We start from the raw sequence: 19,400 nt of genomic DNA, 5'->3' as shown, positions 1-19,400 counted from the left end.
GTGTTCACTTTTAATACATTTTAATATGTTTAATATGTTTGACTCTACCTGTCCACTTTGGAAGGGTAAATTTTGAGGCTATTTGAATAATTAATTACAATTAATTAATGTATTTATTTGTCTTACTCTGAGCCAGAAATGTCCACTTCCTATCTATATTCTGAAGGTGTAGAGTTGTTCATATTATATTCAAAACCTGATTTATATAACATTTAATTCCTAAAAACAGGGTGAAAACAGATTTTTTTTTTAAATGGCTATTTTCTGATTCAAAGAATGATAAAAGATATCCAACATTCCCTCTGTCTTAAAGGTCCAGTGTGTAGGATTTAAGGGCATCTTTAGGGCATTTTTTATCAGTTTATAATTGCCTGAAAAACGAACCATGTTTTTGCTACCTTAAGCTGTTTATATCTACATATGGAGCCTGTCTGGTTTTTTTTTTGTTTGTTTGTTTTTTTTACTTTATTGTGCAACATGGTGATAACAAAACAAGTGAAAACAGGTGCAGAGACATACAGACAGTTAAGAGAGAACATTATATAGAGTGACAAAGAGACATACAATGAAAATGAAGACTCGAGCCAACCATCAGAGAGAGCAACCTTAAAACACAGGGTGCAGCGCTGCAGCAACAGAAAAGCCGGCATCAACTCTAATCAGAGTGAGAAGAGAGATCAATTTAAAAACTTATTTTATGATCAGGTGAAGGCTGGTATCAGTGGTGGGCAACACTCAGAGAATTAGGAGGGGGTTTACTCACCCTGATGAACAGTCTCTTTTTTAAAATGTTTGTTATGTTTTCTGCCAGTTTCTGTAGGGTTGGGGGGAGGAAGCTGATAATATGATGAGCAAACCGCCAGACCTGAGGAAGGGGATGCTAAACTTTATCAGTGGCCTTTCCTTTCCTTTTTTTTTATAAGGGGGATGGATCTGGTGAGCAAAACATTGGGCCTAGGACGGGCCCTTCATGTTTTTGTTTCACCCACCATAGTTTCCTTCATTTACCTTTCATTACAGAGGATAATTCGAACAAACAGTTGGGTGGTATTCATTCCAAAACTTACTTGGTGTATCTATCAAACTATTTAAAATCTTTTTGTCCCCCTGGAACCCCATTGATAATTACAGGGACAACCAACCCTGTGATAGGCTTGGTTCTAACAATGGGTCAGAGTGTCTTTGATGGTTAATTACTTCTTGCTACAATAACTTGTAAAAATGAAAGGGATACATATTTCAAGCCAAGACCTTAAGCTTTAATTTAATGTGGAAATGACTATTGAAAGATGTTTTGATGATGAGCAATTTACACCAGAGTAAAAAGTGTGACAACTAACCTCTACATCCTTAAAGCAAAGTACAAAAGCATCATAGATATAGTCCGATATAAAGCGACAGATTCCTTTCCCAAATGTTCCCTTTGTATATAAGATAAAGGTTGTTGAATGTGTCAGACGGCGCGTGCAAAAACCCCCCCAGTGACTAACAAAGTCACGTGAGTCCTGTCACGTGACCGCTGGGGCTATAACCGCCTGCCCAGCAGATACACAGCCGAGTTTAGACAGTGTGCCAGCCGAGGACACGATGAACACACTGTGAGTGCTTTAAATAAGTTTACTTATGTTATAATATTGTTTTATAGGTGAAACCAGGACAGAAATGAATCAGCTAACGTTAGCTCTTTCAAACGTGACTCATAATGTGGCGTGTTTTTAGTTTTAACCGGTGTGTTGACCTAAATAGAGACAGATAGCTGCTGCTAACAGAACAGGTTAAGGTGTTCACATACTGCTAAAGCTAATATAAATATTAAAGTGTCTTTTTGTCACAAATATAGTGAGCAGACCGTTTTATACGAGTCTGTCTTTGTGTTGAGAAACCCGTGTACATTGACCTACTGAGCTAAGTCACATTGAGACTTTGTTTTCCTCTTATAACCCTGAGACAACACATCGAAGTCAGGACGTGTTTGTAATATCTCCCCGGGACATGTATGTGCGTATGAATCTCAGCATGTGGACATGTTTGTTCAGCAGTGATTTGTTTCTCTTTCTTCCCACAGACTGACCTTCTCAGTCCCCTTGTTGTTCAGCTCGGTGGTGTGGAGTGGATATCTGGAATATGACCAAGATGTCTTGTGAGTAAATCCATTTTAAGAGCCATTTCCTTATCCCTCTGTCATCTATGCAATTATCCTTGTATCTCACCTTGCTTGAACCCTTTTTGTGTAATTTGAAAGTCAAGCCTTTATTGAGTTTTTATGTAGATACAGATCAGTTTTGACAGCCCAAGTGTGCAGCTGAGACTGGTGTAAAAGGGGAAATCCATAAAATGATATATAGAGTGACTTGCAGTTATTATCGCTGCAACTGCTCTGTGGGTTGATTTTAGGGAATTATACTCTGGTGACTTGTGTTTGCAATCGTGGCTTCAAATTCAGTCTCAAAACCAGGTTCAGATTTTCCCTCACTGAACAGTTTTGGTGTCTCGGACCTGTAATGTCTGTGGCTGTTTTCAAGAGTTTAAAAACCTTGTAAAGATCTCATGAGTTGCAGGACAGGTTGGCACAAATCTGGACCAATCAATCGATTCAAATTACCGACTCAGTTCACTGTAGAATCACAACAAGGTCATCAGTACTTGAAATTCAACAGGTTGGTCAGCAGCTCTGTATTCAGTTTCGCAGTGTCCAGTGAAGTGAAGCCTCTCTTAGTGAAATGTCATGAAGTGGTTCTCATCTGTCCTCAGGATACCAGACGACTGGACTCATGTGCGTCGTGTGGACCCCTCAGAGGAGCTGGAGCTGACCTTTGCCCTGAAGCAGCAAAACACTGACCAGCTGGAGGAAACACTGAGACAGGTCTCGGACCCTGACTCAGCACAATATGGTAGGTAGAGCTATGGCTGATAATTGCCAGTAGTCTTCAAGTAACCTAAAAAAAAATCAGCTTACGCTTGTCACTTTTCTGTTTCTAACTCTGTCAGTGCTCTGGTTTTACAGTTTAAAAACAGCTGTAACTGATGAGACAAAGGCTTTTTTATATGACTGAGGCCTGTTTTGTCCTCTGCAGGTAAACACCTAACCCTGGAGGAAGTCTCCTCCCTGGTACGCCCGTCTGAGCTGACCCAGAAGGTGGTGCATCACTGGCTGCAGAGCCATGGGATTACAAACTGCCTGACTGTTCGCACTCAGGACTTTTTACAGTGCACCATGACTGCAGAGTAAGCATATCTTTTAAGATACATTTGTTCTGCTTACTCAGTAGTTTCTACTTGCTCTTGACACACTTTACACAAAAAACCCAATCATTTCTGCCTCAGCTTCCTCCTTGTTTAAATCACGTGTAGGCCGTGTTGTTATCTTGTGAGACTGTTCCTCTTTCTGTGGTTACTGGTCAAAATCACACTAACTTTCAGCTGCAGGCTTTTGCAGGTCATAAATCTAGGCCAAGGTTGTTGGACAATGATATTGTTCTACTTACTGGCCGCAATTAAACAAGTGCACTCATGGAGTAAATTTAAAGTTATAGTATGCGGGATTGTTGGTTACTGATTATAAACACGCTCACCAGCAAAAGTGAAAGTAAAAGTCTGCCTCGCTATATCTGCATATTTTCAGTCTGGCACCTGGTTGTTACCTTTTTATATAAAGCCATGATCTCACCTGAGCGCTGTGGGGCTACATACTCACAAATGTCCCGAAAGAGAATAAGAAGAAAATACAGGCAGAGAACAGAGTCTCTGCAGATAAAGACACCCCACACACTTCTAGTGATGATTGAGAGGGATTGCTTCTGTATGAGTCTATACTTTTTTTTAAGGAAAATCCTGCATACTATATCTTTAAACAGTTGCACTCATAGAATAATTTTAACTTATTTGGAGTTATATCAGTTTTAAATACAAGCCAGTAAGTTTGTTTAAAATCTGCAATTAGGGATGGGAATCCAAAACTGGTTCCAGCAGAGAACTGGTTCCTAATTGTCCAGTCTGTTGAAATCGTTTGCCTTCAAGCTTATCAATTCCTTGTATTGATGCCGGCATGTTTTTCTGACAGTTGCACATTGCAAAAAACACTGACATCTCCTGTGTTTGTGCTGCTGGAAACTTGCAATAAGGAGGAGTCATGGCAGAGAGCTGGTTCAAAGTGTGGCTTTAACAGTGCATTGTATTGCCAGTAAAAGGATCATTTTAAGTTAGGGTGGAAACATCAATATACATGCTGAAACATCTTTCTGCAAGTGCTACTGCTTCCCAACTGAGCAGCATGCCCGTTAGCGAGGGTAAATATTCTAAGGTATAACATTAGTGCCACGCAGGCAGGCTGAACAGATTTTCTTTGACTAAGAATCCTAAATGAAAACGAATGCTGTATAAGTAATTATCTTTTGCAGATGATGACCCTTGTCACATGCATACCTTTTTTTACTCTGTTACCACACTGTGTTCACACTGAAGAGAAAATGATAATTGATAATTGATGCTGCAAACCTGTGTAGGCCAACATTTTTTCACCCAGAATATTGATCAGGAATCAATAAGGGAATCAATAAAGAACAAGACAGATGAGTAGAAGCACTAATGGCATTGGTATCAATAAAGTCTTACCAATTCCCATCCCTCCCTAACAGTGTATTAGTTCATATGTTTATGATTTTGTTTGTTTTGTGTGTTCAGGGTTGCAGAGATGCTGCTTCCAGGTAGCAAATTCCGCCGTTACACGAGGGACGGCCAGTCTGTGGTGAGGTCTTCAGCTCCATACTCTGTTCATGATGATGTTCACCAGCACCTGGACTTTGGTGAGAATAGTTTCTGCAGCTGCAAAATGTTCACCTGTTATTTGTAATTGCTGTGTACGTAGGTTAGACACTGTAATTAATTACAGAACTTTACAAAACTGGAAAGAAAGAAACAACCCCAACATCCCAGGAGCACCTTCTACTATTCGATTACATATTAAAAGAAAGGAAAATGCCCTTTAAAAAAAAAAGAACAACCAAAGACATTCATTTCTCAGATGTTGGGCCCCATTCATCAATATCGCTTACCTACCTGTTGAGCACGAACCAGTATACATACATACAAACCACGGCACCGTGTACATTTGATCCAACACAGTTAGTAGTTCTGGTACCTTTTTTGGATACTAAACTTTCTCTGTAATACCGAAAATTAAATTTACGGTGCCGGCCTTGGAGCTCTGTGGCTGGCTTCCAAGCTTCTGAGTGCTTTGTGGCATTTGTGCCTCTTTGTCTAAACCTTTTGTTCTCACCCAGATGCACTCTCAGGTAACAAAATTTGGCACAGGTGGATTAACTGTGAAACAGTACTTGGTAGTACTGATGTAGTTCGGTCGGTACCCATAAAAGTGCCAAGTTCAGTACCCAGTCCTAACAGACATTGACCTGTCCTCACCCCAGTAACAAACGACCCACTACTGCTGGTGACATCACTGCCCCACCTCCACATCCCTGCCAGGGCCCTCCGTACTACAATAGCTAACACATCTAAATAGTAAACTATTGATTTGTTTTACTGCTTGTTGTTGTTAACATTTTTATTTTTTTTATTTTTCCTCCTTACACGCACACAATCATACACATAAACATGTGTGCCATATTTAACAAGTTTCCCCAAATTAATTGTTGCTTACTTACTGTGTGTGTGTGTGTGTGTGTGTGTGGGTGTGTGTTCACAGTTGGAGGTCTTCACCGTCTCCCTCCTAAAGGTCAGGACCTCATCAGAGCCTCCTCCAACAGGAAGCGAAAGCAGTCGAAGGCAGGGCTTCACTTGGGAGTGACTCCCGCTGTCCTGAGGGCTCGTTATAACCTCACAGCAGCTGATGTAGGAACAGCTCAGAACAACAGCCAGGCTGTAGCTCAGGTGTGACTGTCTCATAATGAGTTCATAATAAATCGCTGTGTTGTGTTGCTGTCAGACATGTGTACATTAGTTTAGACACTTTAGGAAGCTGTTTTCTCTTTTAGTTCTTGGAGCAGTACTACAGCCCTGCAGACCTGGCCGAGTTCATGAGCATGTATGGCGGAGGCTTCAAGCATCTCTCCCAGGTGGACCGTGTTGTAGGTACTCAGGGAGCGGGAAAGGCTGGACTGGAGGCCAGTCTGGATATAGAGTATATCATGAGCACTGGGGCAAACATCTCCACATGGGTCTTCACCAATCCAGGTTTGTATGAGAGCAAGGCTTTAAAGGGATAGTTCAGACTTTTTCAAGTGGGTACTTGTTCTCAGTGAGCTAATAACCTACAATAGATGGAGATCAGAAGGCCCCCAGTTTGGAGTAGCAGGCAGGTGTACCAGCATGGAAGCTAAGCAACGTACTGCTGTGAACGGGGGAAGCAGCAAAACATATTTTAGCCACCTAAAAAAAAAAACAGTATCAGTTTAAGTGTACACAATATTTAGAATATGTTCACTGCGTAACCTTGCTGTCAGCCCCTTCTGACAGGGAACTGAAGCAGTTATCTGCACGCTCCTCAATGCCACCAAATTCTTTTGGCCCAAAACAGTAATTTTACCTCACAGAATACAGGAGCTGCTAGTCTACTGCTGCCTCAATTGTTAGTTTGTGTGATTGCGTGACATTGGTGAATCCAAACTAACACCAGAGTCACTAAATAACACAACACAAACAAACCAAGCAATCGAGGCAGCGTTAGACCAGCAGCTAGTGTTGTCAGGATATTGGAATTTCTAACTTTGATACAATACCTTTAAAAAAAAATGTCAGTATTCAGCACCATCAAAACTACAAGGATAAAATGACATTAGGGCATAACATTTAGATTTTTTATTAAGACAGTGTCAGTTTATTTTCTCTTGGTTAATACCAGGGGACCACATGATGTCTTTTTTTTTTTCTTTAACTGTATTTTTATAGTCTCTTTTTGATAAAACACAAAATTACAAAAAAGGAGAAAAAAACAGACAGATTCCTGAACAGACAGGTCACCAGAGGCAGCACAACACCGCTCATATGTTATCAGCAGTCAGCTTCCTGTTAAGGGTTATATTCCCATTAGTCTGAGGAGGGAAGGCAAGCATGCAAAGACAACATCAACAGAGCGTCAGGTAAAAATCCTTTCAAGTCCACACGAGTCTTCTTCCATCTCACCCTCAAAGGGAGTAAAAATAACTATTGCCAATCAATATCCCATACACATGGAAATCACAGAGAAGAAATAGGAAGAAAATAATGAATATGATAGTATCCTACCCCACACATATATACATTTAAGAAAGGAATACAAAGCAGATAAATACAGCAAAGAAATCAAGAGATGATAAAATAATAATAATAATAATAATAATAATAATAATAATAATAATAAAGGAATAAATAAAAATACGATTAATCCCTGGAAGACCAAAAACTTATGAGGAAGACAAAACAAACAAACACCAAACAAAAACAAACACACAGAACAACAGAATGTGTAAATATGAATAATGAGAGAGAGCACCAAGCACAGCTGGTACTGGTGTATTGATACGGCAGAAAACAAGTATTAAAACAGCTTCAGACATTCAGAATTGATAAATCGAAACTTTGAACAACACTTCCAACAACTCCTGTGTTAAGCAAGGCAAAGTTATGGTCTTTGTTCACAGTCTGCTTACTTTGAAGAGAGCATAGATCACGGTGTCAGTTCTGTGTGTGTGTGTGTGTGTGTGTGTGTGTGTGTGTGTGTGTGTGTGTGTGTGTGTGTGTGTGTGTGTGTGTGTGTGTGTGTGTGTGTGTGTGTGTGTGTAGAACTGAAAGGAGAACATAAAATTGAAAAAGTACAGTAAAAGAAATATAAGGTGTTGAGAGACTAACAAAGTCATACAATATGAGATAAAACAGCATAAAAGTTAAAGTAATAGAGCCAGCAAAAATTAATACACATTTATTTTTTGACTTTCTGTTACAGTCTGACCACTCACATTTAAGCTCTATGGAAACTCACGCACACACTTTGATTTCCTCACTGTCCTTCAGGCCGTCATGAGTCCCAGGAGCCTTTCCTCCAGTGGATGGTTTTGCTCAGCAACATGTCCGACCTGCCCTGGGTTCACACTATCAGCTACGGAGACGATGAAGACAGCCTGTCTACCGCGTACATGATGCGCATCAATACGGAGTTTATGAAGGCTGGCGTCAGAGGGATCTCTCTGCTCTTTGCTTCTGGTCAGTAAGGAGGAAGTATGCAAAACACATCCACATGCTTTGTATTTGTTGCACACAGAGATATTTAATAACACTCACAAACAACACTTCATCTATACTATATCAGTAAACCTACAGGACAGTTTCACCTTGTGACATTTTCCTGTTACAAGCGATGATTGTGACCTCATTTGTTTCTTGTTTAGTTTTTATTCCTCTAATTTGGTTAGTAAAATAAAACATCCTGTTTTCAGTAGTCAAAAGACATTTCTTCATCACATGTAAGCTGTAAGTTTTATAACGGCCTGAGGGGGAGCTGATGATGTAACAAAAGCAAGACACCCTCGGTCTCTTGGGCAACGTGTCAACTTACTGTGGCTTTTCTCCATTGTTACTGACAGAGCGTTATCCTTCTTGAAACATGAATACACCACTATTGTTATAAATAAACAACCTGGCATGTTGGCTCTGGAAAAACAGGTTTACACGTTATCTTTTGACCTGTAGCTTTTTCCGGAGTTTGGAACAAAACTGGAAAGGCTTCCAGTTTTCTGTCAGATGTGCTGCGTGATAACCTGCCACATCGTCTCTGATCTTGTTTAATGAGCGTCTCGTACATCAATCTTAATCTGCGATTTTGTGTCATGCTCAGGTGACAGTGGTGCAGGCTGCAGACATTTGGGCAAAGGACAAAACACCTTCAGGCCAAGTTTTCCTGCATCAAGGTAAAACATGTCTACAGATCCAAAAGCAAAACAGTCTCTGCATGACACTGATACAAGCATGTGATTGGACTGGCCTTTGTCTTATGCATTATATTGGTGTCATGAATATACAAAGACATATGGATGTTCCATTTTAAATGTATAAAGTGAAAAATTGCAGTGCTGCAGACAGAAGTTTATAAGTCCATCCAACCCTCCTCTTTCATGTAGAGCATCCAGTGTAGTGCAGGTTTTGAAATGAATACAAAAGCACTCTCAAAAATGTTCCTAGTCTTAACAGGTTTGTGGAAAAGTGCTTAACATCTAACGCTCTATGCCCTGCCTCTTGTTCCCAGCCCATATGTGACGACAGTAGGAGGAACCTCCTTCAAAAACCCATTTAAGGTCACATATGAGGTCACAGATTCCATCAGTGGAGGAGGCTTCAGCAACGTCTTCAAGATGCCTGACTACCAGGTAATAATATCTGGTCATCATCTCCTTTAACGCTCAGTTATTGCAGACAGTGTACTTTATGCTGTGTGTTTGTGCTCCTGTAGGCCAGCGCAGTGAATGGGTATCTGAAGACTGTTGGAACAGCCCTCCCTCCTAAGTCATATTACAATATCAGCGGCAGGGCCTATCCGGACATGGCTGCCCTGTCGGATAACTACTGGGTGGTCATCAACAGATTACCCGTCCCCTGGGTGTCCGGGACCTCGGTAAAATATATTAAACTTGGTTATACTTTTTTTGTGAATTGAGCATTGACAGTGTCACAGAACATATAAGTAGCTGTACAGTGATTTTCTTAAGAGTAAAGTAAGTAGAAAGCCCAGTTTTACAAAAACTTTGTAAGATGAACAAGAAACACACAAAATCAAAACACAACATGGCCATAACCACCTATTTACTGTAGCATAGAGGGGACTATTTTCAATGGCCCTCTGTGACCTAACCCTCCAGCTGGGTCTGATATACTGACATTTTTTGACACATCATACTATGACATGTTTTGACATACTATACAATGACATTTTTATATATTTTTTTTTGACATACTATACTATGATATTTTTCGACATATTATACTATGACATTTTTTGACATACCATACTTTGACATTCTTTGACATACTATACTATGACATTTTTGAACATACTGTACTATGACATTTTTTGATGTACAATATTGTGACCTTTTTTTTGACATACTATGACATTTTCAAATGACATACTATACTATGATGGTTTTTATGACATACTATATTGTGATTTTTTTTTTATTTATTTATTTACTTTTTTTTTTTTACATACTATAATGTTACATTTTTATGACATACTATACTATGATGTTTTTTGATGTACCATGCAATGACATTTTTCGACATACCATACTATGACACTTTTTGACATACTTACCTATGGCATTTTTTGACTTACTATACTATGGCGTTTTCATGATTGCTTACTTTTTTTTGTTTCATCACATCTCTCATTTTTTGTTCTCCTTTTCAGGCGTCAACCCCTGTGGTTGGAGGCATGCTTTCTCTCATCAATGACCAGCGGCTGCTCAAGGGCCTGCCTACCCTGGGCTTCCTCAACCCTCGCCTCTACAAGCTCAAAGGACAGGCTCTATTTGATGTAAGTCAAGTTATTACTGTAGTAAAGTCTGGTTTCAGTTACCCCTTAAAGCTTGTTTTTAGACTTGATTTATGTAGCACTCCAACCTACACCCAGTAGCCACTAGTTAGTAGACCTGTATCTGTAGTCTACCGTAATTGCATGGAATGTTAAAGTAAAAGGAAAACCTTTTGCCAAAAGTTTTGTAGTCATGGTTTGGTTTCTTTGCATCCTTGTCTCCAGGTGACTGAAGGCTGTCACATGGGCTGTCTGGACGAACAGGTTCAGGGTCAAGGTTTCTGTGCTGTACCATCATGGGACCCTGTCACAGGTTGGGGGACACCAGACTACCCTGCACTGCTGGCTGCCCTGCTAGCAGAGTGAAAATGCCGTCTGCTCTGAGAGCGGGTACTATACACACATCCAAAGGCACGACGGTGGAATGGAGAGAAAACTATGCCTATACTTTAAATTTATGCCTCTTTGTTATGTTCAACTCATTTGAGGTTGAAACACAGAGTTTTAACAGTCTTCAGGAACGTTTTCATCCGCCATTATCACTTCTGTTCATTTAAGGTCAATCTTTACTCCTTTTATATTTTTATTTTCTTCAAAAGGCTGCAAACTGTTTCCTTTTATTTTTAGGTCAGGGATGGTGGTGGTTTGGGATTTTTAATGCTACACTGCAGTTGCTTCTTTCTGCTGTTAACTGCATTTTAACTGACCTAGATTTCTTTGTGAATCTCTCAAACACTCTTACAGGCAGATTAGCATTAACAGTCATGCCTTAAATTCATGCCTAGATACACAGCAGTGGTGCGTGTTGTTACACTGGTGGCTATGCATAAAAAACAAAAACACATAAATATACACACCAGTCCACCTAAGAGATATACACATAGGCCTATTTGAATAAGTTTTTATATACATACAATATGATTAATGCCAGATGTCAATCAAAAATCTATATACTGGATGCAATCATTTTACCAGATCAGGAAATTTAGCGTAACATTAAATACAGCTTTGGTTGTAGAAAGAGTGAGACGGCCAAATGTGATGACTGTTTTGCCATACTACTCTGCAGGGACAAGCTACGTACAAGTTATTTCATTTATTAACAAATAGACTACGTTTGCATGCAATTTTAAAAAATGTTGCTCATCTATTTGAAATAAAATGGGAACACACAGTACATGGCTCAAGATCAACAGGACCTTTCTGAAAACTTGATTTTACTTTGGTTTGTTGCAGTTTGCTCTGCAGCTTCTAACTAACCAAATGCACTGTCATATGTGGGTGAAAAGTGATTCAGCAGTTCTGCCCACCAGCATTGTTGCACTTGTTTTTATCTTTCAACCATGTAAATCCTCAGATCAGATGTATTTTATGTGAGAAAGACTGTGTTGTGTTCTTCTGTGAGTTTACTAAAGATGGATTTTTAATTGTAAATGATATTTGGTGGTTGGGATTATCTGAAGTGTGAAGGCTGATCTGAATGCTTGTGCAAAATAAAATGAAGTGGAAATTATTGCAGACTAATCTGATAATCACTGAATTGTTTCTTCTTTTTGTTGTTGTTTTTAAATGCAAAACTGCCAAACATTTAACAGTTCCTGTTTCTGATAATGAAAATAATTTAAGCTGTAGCCATAAAATATTGGTGTCACAGCTGAAGAACTCACCATAGCTAACATTTGAGATTGCAGTTAGTAAAGTGAAAGCAAGAGTTTTTCTTCCAAAAAAAAAAAAAGTCTCAAAATGAATCATTAATTTCCAACGCAAATTTATACATTGTCCCTGGACTCCCTAGTGTCTTTGTGTCATGTCAGACAGAAACAATGTTCAGTGTGTTTAAAAAACATTGTTAGACAGCTGTAAGATGCCACTTTCAAGCTGCTCAGTTGAAGTTTTAAGAGGTGATATAATTGTGAATAATGTATATGCAGTGTGCTGAAAAATAAAACGAACAAATGGACCAGAATTAGTTTCACTTCTTGTTCTTTCTACATGTCACCAATAATCTTAAATGCAGATGACGCATTCTGTCAGCATTTAACTGTACATCTATCCTGAAAGCACTATACTGTCAGACTCCATGGGCTCAGATTTGTTTAAAAATGTTACTTTGTTGTCTAAAAATATGGAACATTTCTAAAAGGAAATGTGTCCACATCCCAGTAATATCACCACAGGTGCTGAGTGACCCAGAGCTGTTTGATTATTCACAGTCTCTGAGCAGCTGCAGTATTTGTCTCTGAATGACTTACCACTACTAACACAGCTGAATAACATTTTACACCTGTGAATTAAGGTTGCATTTAATTATGAGAGGACAAATGACACTTCTGTGTTGGTAGTGCAAGGGGGAAAACATTTTACATTTATGACTATGATGGTTGTTACATTCTATATTATGACCTTTTTTTGGCATAATATGATATGACGTTTTTTAATGTACTATACTATGTGGTTTTGTAGGACACTGTAATATTACATTTTTTGACATACCATAGTAGGACGTTTTTGGTTTTTTTTAACATACTACACTATGACACTTTTTGATGTTCTCTACTATGACATTTTATGTCATACTATACCATGACGTTTTATGACATACTATACGATGAAATTTTTAATGGCACACTATACTAAGACCTTTTTAGTGATTTTTGACGACATATTATAGCCTGAGTGTCAGACTGAAGCTCCCAGAACCTTCAGTCTGACATGGCTTCCATTGAAGGCGATTTACAAGGGGGAGGGAATTTGATTTTTTTCCCTAACCAATCAGTAGAGAGCAACGACTCACCCAGAATCTGACGTCATTAGTATCCATGCCTCGGGGGTGCCGAAAACAAGCGACCATTGCCCGTTTAAAATGTCTCCGTCTTCGTGCACGCTCAGCTGCATCGCCGTCAAATCCAGTTTAGCAGCTTCCTTAATTTGGTCCTCCATTAACGCGAGTAGTGGCGAAATACCTCGATAGCATCGTCAATGTGGTCTGTAGGATAGCGGTCGTATGGCAAGCCGTTTTAACATTTAATCGCTAGAGTGGATATTCATTGCTGATATCTGCAACATAATTTTGCCTAGTCAAAACTCTCATTCAAGATATCCCTAATTAGATTTTGCCTAGTCAAAACTCTAATACAGATATCTGTAATTCAGTTTTGACTAGTAAGATTCAAACTATTTTGCCATTCATGTGTATGGGGTTTGTCATTATAGATATCTCCAATGTAGTTGCGGATATCTGCAATTGTTATTGCGGATATCTGCAATTGTTATTGCGGATATCTGCAACTGAATTGTGGATATCCGTAATTCCAGTTTGAGATATCTACAGTTTAATTTTGACTAGTTATAATTCAAGTTCAAGATATCTTTAATTATCATCAATTGAAGATATCTACATGGTCCTTTCTAGATATCTTGAATTGAGTTTCAGATTGCCAGAATGACGTTGTAGATATTGGCAACTGAATTATGACTAGTCAAAATGACGTAGATATCTACAACTGAATTATGACTAGTCAAAATGACGTTGTAGATATCTCAAACTGGAATTATAGATAGTCATAATGTAATTGTAGATATCTATAATGACAAACCCCATACACATGAATGGCAAAAATAGTTTGAATCTTACTAATCAAAACTGAATTACAGATATCTGTAAGTGTAGTTTTGACGAGTCAGAATGACATTATAGATATCTGTAATTCAGCTTTGACTTGTCGTTTGGACAAGATAAATCGCAAATTCATTGAAGTATGCCAGACCAGTAATGCAAGCCTACTCAGTTGAGTGGGCGGGGTCTATGGTCTGGAACCAGGCCAGACATACAGTACAGGCCAAAAGTTTGGACACACCTTCTCATTCAATGCGTTTTCTTTATTTTCATGACTATTTACATTATAGATTCTCACTGAAGGCATCAAAACTATGAATGAACACATGTGGAGTTATGTACTTAACAAAAAAAGGTGAAATAACTGAAAACATGTTTTATATTCTAGTTTCTTCAAAATAGCCACCCTTTGCTCTGATTACTGCTTTGCACACTCTTGGCATTCTCTCCATGAGCTTCAAGAGGTAGTCACCTGAAATGGTTTTCCAACAGTCTTGAAGGAGTTCCCAGAGGTGTTTAGCACTTGTTGGCCCCTTTGCCTTCACTCTGCGGTCCAGCTCACCCCAAACCATCTCGATTGGGTTCAGGTCCGGTGACTGTGGAGGCCAGGTCATCTGCCGCAGCACTCCATCACTCTCCTTCTTGGTCAAATAGCCCTTACGCAGCCTGGAGGTGTGTTTGGGGTCATTGTCCTGTTGAAAAATAAATGATCGTCCAACTAAACGCAAACCGGATGGGATGGCATGTCGCTGCAGGATGCTGTGGTAGCCATGCTGGTTCAGTGTGCCTTCAATTTTGAATAAATCCCCAACAGTGTCACCAGCAAAACACCCCACACCATCACACCTCCTCCTCCATGCTTCACAGTGGGAACCAGGCATGTGGAATCCATCCGTTCACCTTTTCTGCGTCTCACAAAGACACGGCGGTTGGAACCAAAGATCTCAAATTTGGACTCATCAGACCAAAGCACAGATTTCCACTGGTCTAATGTCCATTCCTTGTATTTCTTGGCCCAAACAAATCTCTTCTGCTTGTTGCCTCTCCTTAGCAGTGGTTTCCTAGCAGCTATTTGACCATGAAGGCGCAGTCTCCTCTTAACAGTTGATCTAGAGATAGGTCTGCTGCTAGAACTCTGTGTGGCATTCATCTGGTCTCTGATCTGAGCTGCTGTTAACTTGCGATTTCTGAGGCTGGTGACTCGGATGAACTTATCCTCAGAAGCAGAGGTGACTCTTGGTCTTCCTTTCCTGGTCGGTCCTCATGTGTGCCAGTTTCGTTGTAGCGCTTGATGGTTTTTGCGACTCCACTTGGGGACACATTTAAAGTCTTTGCAATTTTCCGGACTGACTGACCTTCATTTCTTAAAGTAATGATGGCCACTGGTTTTTCTTTAGTTAGCTGATTGGTTCTTGCCATAATATGAATTTTAACAGTTGTCCAATAGGGCTGTCGGCTGTGTATTAACCTGACTTCTGCACAACACAACTGATGGTCCCAACCCCATTGATAAAGCAAGAAATTCCACTAATTAACCCTGATAAGGCACACCTGTGAAGTGGAAACCATTTCAGGTGACTACCTCTTGAAGCTCATGGAGAGAATGCCAAGAGTGTGCAAAGCAGTAATCAGAGCAAAGGGTGGCTATTTTGAAGAAACTAGAATATAAAACATGTTTTCAGTTATTTCACCTTTTTTTGTTAAGTACATAACTCCACATGATGCCTTCAGTGAGAATCTACAATGTAAATAGTCATGAAAATAAAGAAAATGTATTGAATGAGAAGGTGTGTCCAAACTTTTGGCCTGTACTGTATTATAGTATGACCTTTTTTTTCATTTAGTTTTTTACGTCACTACATAATGACATTTTTTTCAGGATTTTTGATGACGTGCTATATTTTTTGATGATTTTGGACGACATATTATATTATGATGTTTTTACGTAATTTTTTACAACATACTATACTATGACGTATTCTTGCAATTTCTGACGACATACTATACTATGTTTTTTCATGATTTTTGACGACATACTATACTATGATGTTTTTTCACGAATTTTGACAACATACTATATGTTATTTTGCGATTTTTGATGACATACTATACTATGACATTTTTTCCATGGTTTTCGTCGACATACTATACTTTGATGTTTTGTCGTGATTTTTGATTTCATACTATACTATGACTTTTTTTTCATGATTTTTGAAGACATACTGTACCGTGGAGTTTTTTCAGGATTTTTGATTACATGCTATATTATATTTTTTATTGATTTTTTACGACATATTTTCGCAATTTTGGTCGACATACTAAACTATGTTGTTTTTTCATGATTTCTGATGACGTACTATGACATTTTTTCATGATTTTCGTCGACATACTATACTATGATGTTTTGTCGTGATGTTTTACAACACACTACGCTATGACTTATTTTTGTGATCTTTGACGACATACAACAATATTACGCTATTTTGGAATTTTTGATGACATACTATACTATGATGTTTTTTTCATGATTTTTGTCGACATACTATACCATGACTTTTTTCATGATTTGTGACAACATACTAGACTATGACGTATTTTTGCGAATTTTGGCAACATACTGTAATATGATGTTATTTTGCAATTTTTGATGACATACTATACTATGACCTTTTTTTCATGATTTTTGATACTATACCATGGAGTTTTTTCAGGGTTTTTGATGATATATTTTTTATTGATTTTTTATGACATATTTTTGCAGTTTTGGTCGACATACTAAACTATGTTGTTTTTACATGATTTCTGACGACATACTATACTCCGACATTTTTTCTTGATTTTTGGCGACATACTATACTATGATGTTTTGTCGTGATTTTTTACAACATACTATACTATGACGTATTTTTGTGATCTTTGACGACATACAACAATATGACGTTATTTTGGGATTTTTGATGACATACTATACTATGACGTTTTTTCATGATTTTTGATGACACACTATTCTATGGTGTTTTTTCGCGAATTTTGACAACATACTATACTATGACGTTATTTTGGGATTTTTGATGACATACTGTACTATGGCGTTATTTTGAGATTTTTTTTTTGTCGACACACTATATTATGACATGTTTTCTTGATTTTTAGCGACATACAATACTATGACATGTTTTCTTGATTTTTAGCAACATACTATACTATGATGTTTTGTTGTGATTTTTTACAACATACTATACTATGACGTTTTTTCATGATTTTTGTCAACACACTATGTTAAGACATGTTTTCTTGATTTTTAGCGACATACTATACTATGAAATGTTTTCTTGATTTTTAGCGACATACTATACTATGATGTTTTGTTGTGATTTTTTATAACATATGATGTATTTTCATGATTTTTGTTGACAGACTATACTATGACATTTTTTCATGATTTTCGTCGACAGCAAAACATCATAGTATAGTATGATGTGTTGTCATGATTTTTTACAGCATACTATACTATGATGTATTTTTGTGATCTTTGACGACATACAACAATATGACGTTATTTTACGATTTTTGATGACATACTATACTATGACGTTTTTACACGAATTTTGACGAAATACTATACTATGACATTATTTTGGGATTTTTGATGACATACTATACTATGACGTTTTTTTCATGATTTTTGACGACACACTATTCTATGACTTTTTTCACGAATTTTGACAACATACTATACTATGACGTATTTTCGTGATTTTTGACGGCATACTACAATATTACCTTATTTTGCGATTTTTGATGACATACTATACTATGACTTTTTTTCATGAACTTTGATGACATACTATACTATGACATTTTTTCGTGACTTTTGATGACATACTATACTATGACATTTTTTCATGATTTTCGTCGACATGCTATACTATGATGTTTTGTCGTTATTTTTTACAACATACTATACTATGACGTATTTTTGTGATTTTTGACGGCATACTACAACATATACCATAACATAACAACAAGATAACATACCATAACCCAAAATAACCTGATATTGTAGTATGTCGTCAAAAATCATGAAAATACATCATATGTTGTAAAAAGTCACAACAAAACATCATAGTATAGTATGTCGCTAAAAATCAAGAAAACATGTCATAGTATAGTATGTCTCTAAAAATCAAGAAAACGAAATACTATACTATGACGTTATTTTGGGATTTTTGATGACATACTGTGCTATGACGTTTTTTCATGAATTTTGATGACATACTATATTATGGCATTATTTTGAGATACTATACTATGACTTTTTTCATGATTTTTGTCAACAGACTATACTATGACGTTTTTTCAGGATTTTTGATGACATGCTATAACTATGACGTTTTTTTGTGATTTTTGGACGACATACTACAATATAACGTCATTTTGCGATTTTTGATGACATACTATACTATGACGTTTTTTCATAATTTTTGTCGACAGACTATACTATGACATTTTATCATGATTTTCGTCGACATACTATACTATGACATTTTATCATGATTTTTGTCGACATACTATACTATGTTTTGTCGTGATTTTTTACAACATACTATACTATGACGTATTTTTGTGATCTTTGACGACATACATACATTTTGCGATTTTTGATGACATACTGTACTATGACTTTTTTCATGATTTGTGACGACATACTATACTATGACGTATTTTTGCGAATTTTGGCAACATACTGTACTATGACGTTTATTGACATACTATAATATTAAAGTTTTTGACGTACTATACCGAGACGTTTTCATGATTGGTCACTTTATTGTGTTTCATCAGGTTTCTCTTTTTTTTTTTACCTCCCTTCCAGGTATTAACCCCCTGTAGTTGGAGGCATGCTTTCTATCATTGTTGACCAGCAGTTGGTCAACAACCTGCCTGTCTTGGGTTTCCTCAACCCACGCCTCTAAGCTCTATTTGATGCAAGTCATTACTGTAGTAAAGTCTGTTTTCAGTCACCCCTTAAAGCTTGTTTTTAGACTTGCTTTACGTAGTAGTCTGACCTGCTTTTTTGTGCTGTTCACTGCATTTTAATTGACCTAGATTTCTTTCTGAATCTCTCAAACACTCTTACAGGCAGATTAGCATTAACAGTCATGCCTTAAATTCATGCCTAGATACACAGCAGTGGTGCGTGTTGTTAAACTGGTGGCTATGCATAAAGAACAAAAACATACTTAAAGATACACACCAGTCCACCTA

The 19,400-nt window shown here is 37.8% G+C and overlaps 1 protein-coding gene across 1 annotated transcript; it reads left to right on the top strand.

Moving 5' to 3' along the window:
- Nucleotides 1-1,517: 1,517 nt before the first annotated feature.
- On the top strand, nt 1,518-12,040 carry tpp1 (tripeptidyl peptidase I). The gene is made up of 13 exons (XM_049596356.1): nt 1,518-1,598; nt 2,066-2,140; nt 2,752-2,891; nt 3,075-3,225; nt 4,681-4,802; nt 5,702-5,886; nt 5,991-6,189; nt 8,005-8,193; nt 8,825-8,897; nt 9,233-9,353; nt 9,437-9,598; nt 10,394-10,519; nt 10,742-12,040. Exons 1-13 carry the CDS (start codon nt 1,588-1,590, stop codon nt 10,880-10,882), a joined length of 1,695 nt encoding a protein of 564 aa, XP_049452313.1. The 5' UTR covers nt 1,518-1,587; the 3' UTR covers nt 10,883-12,040.
- Nucleotides 12,041-19,400: the final 7,360 nt, after the last annotated feature.

The sequence above is a fragment of the Epinephelus fuscoguttatus genome, linkage group LG14 (assembly GCF_011397635.1).
Source record: "Epinephelus fuscoguttatus linkage group LG14, E.fuscoguttatus.final_Chr_v1".
Taxonomy (NCBI): domain Eukaryota; kingdom Metazoa; phylum Chordata; class Actinopteri; order Perciformes; family Serranidae; genus Epinephelus; species Epinephelus fuscoguttatus.
This window is presented reverse-complemented; position numbering and strand designations above follow the sequence as displayed.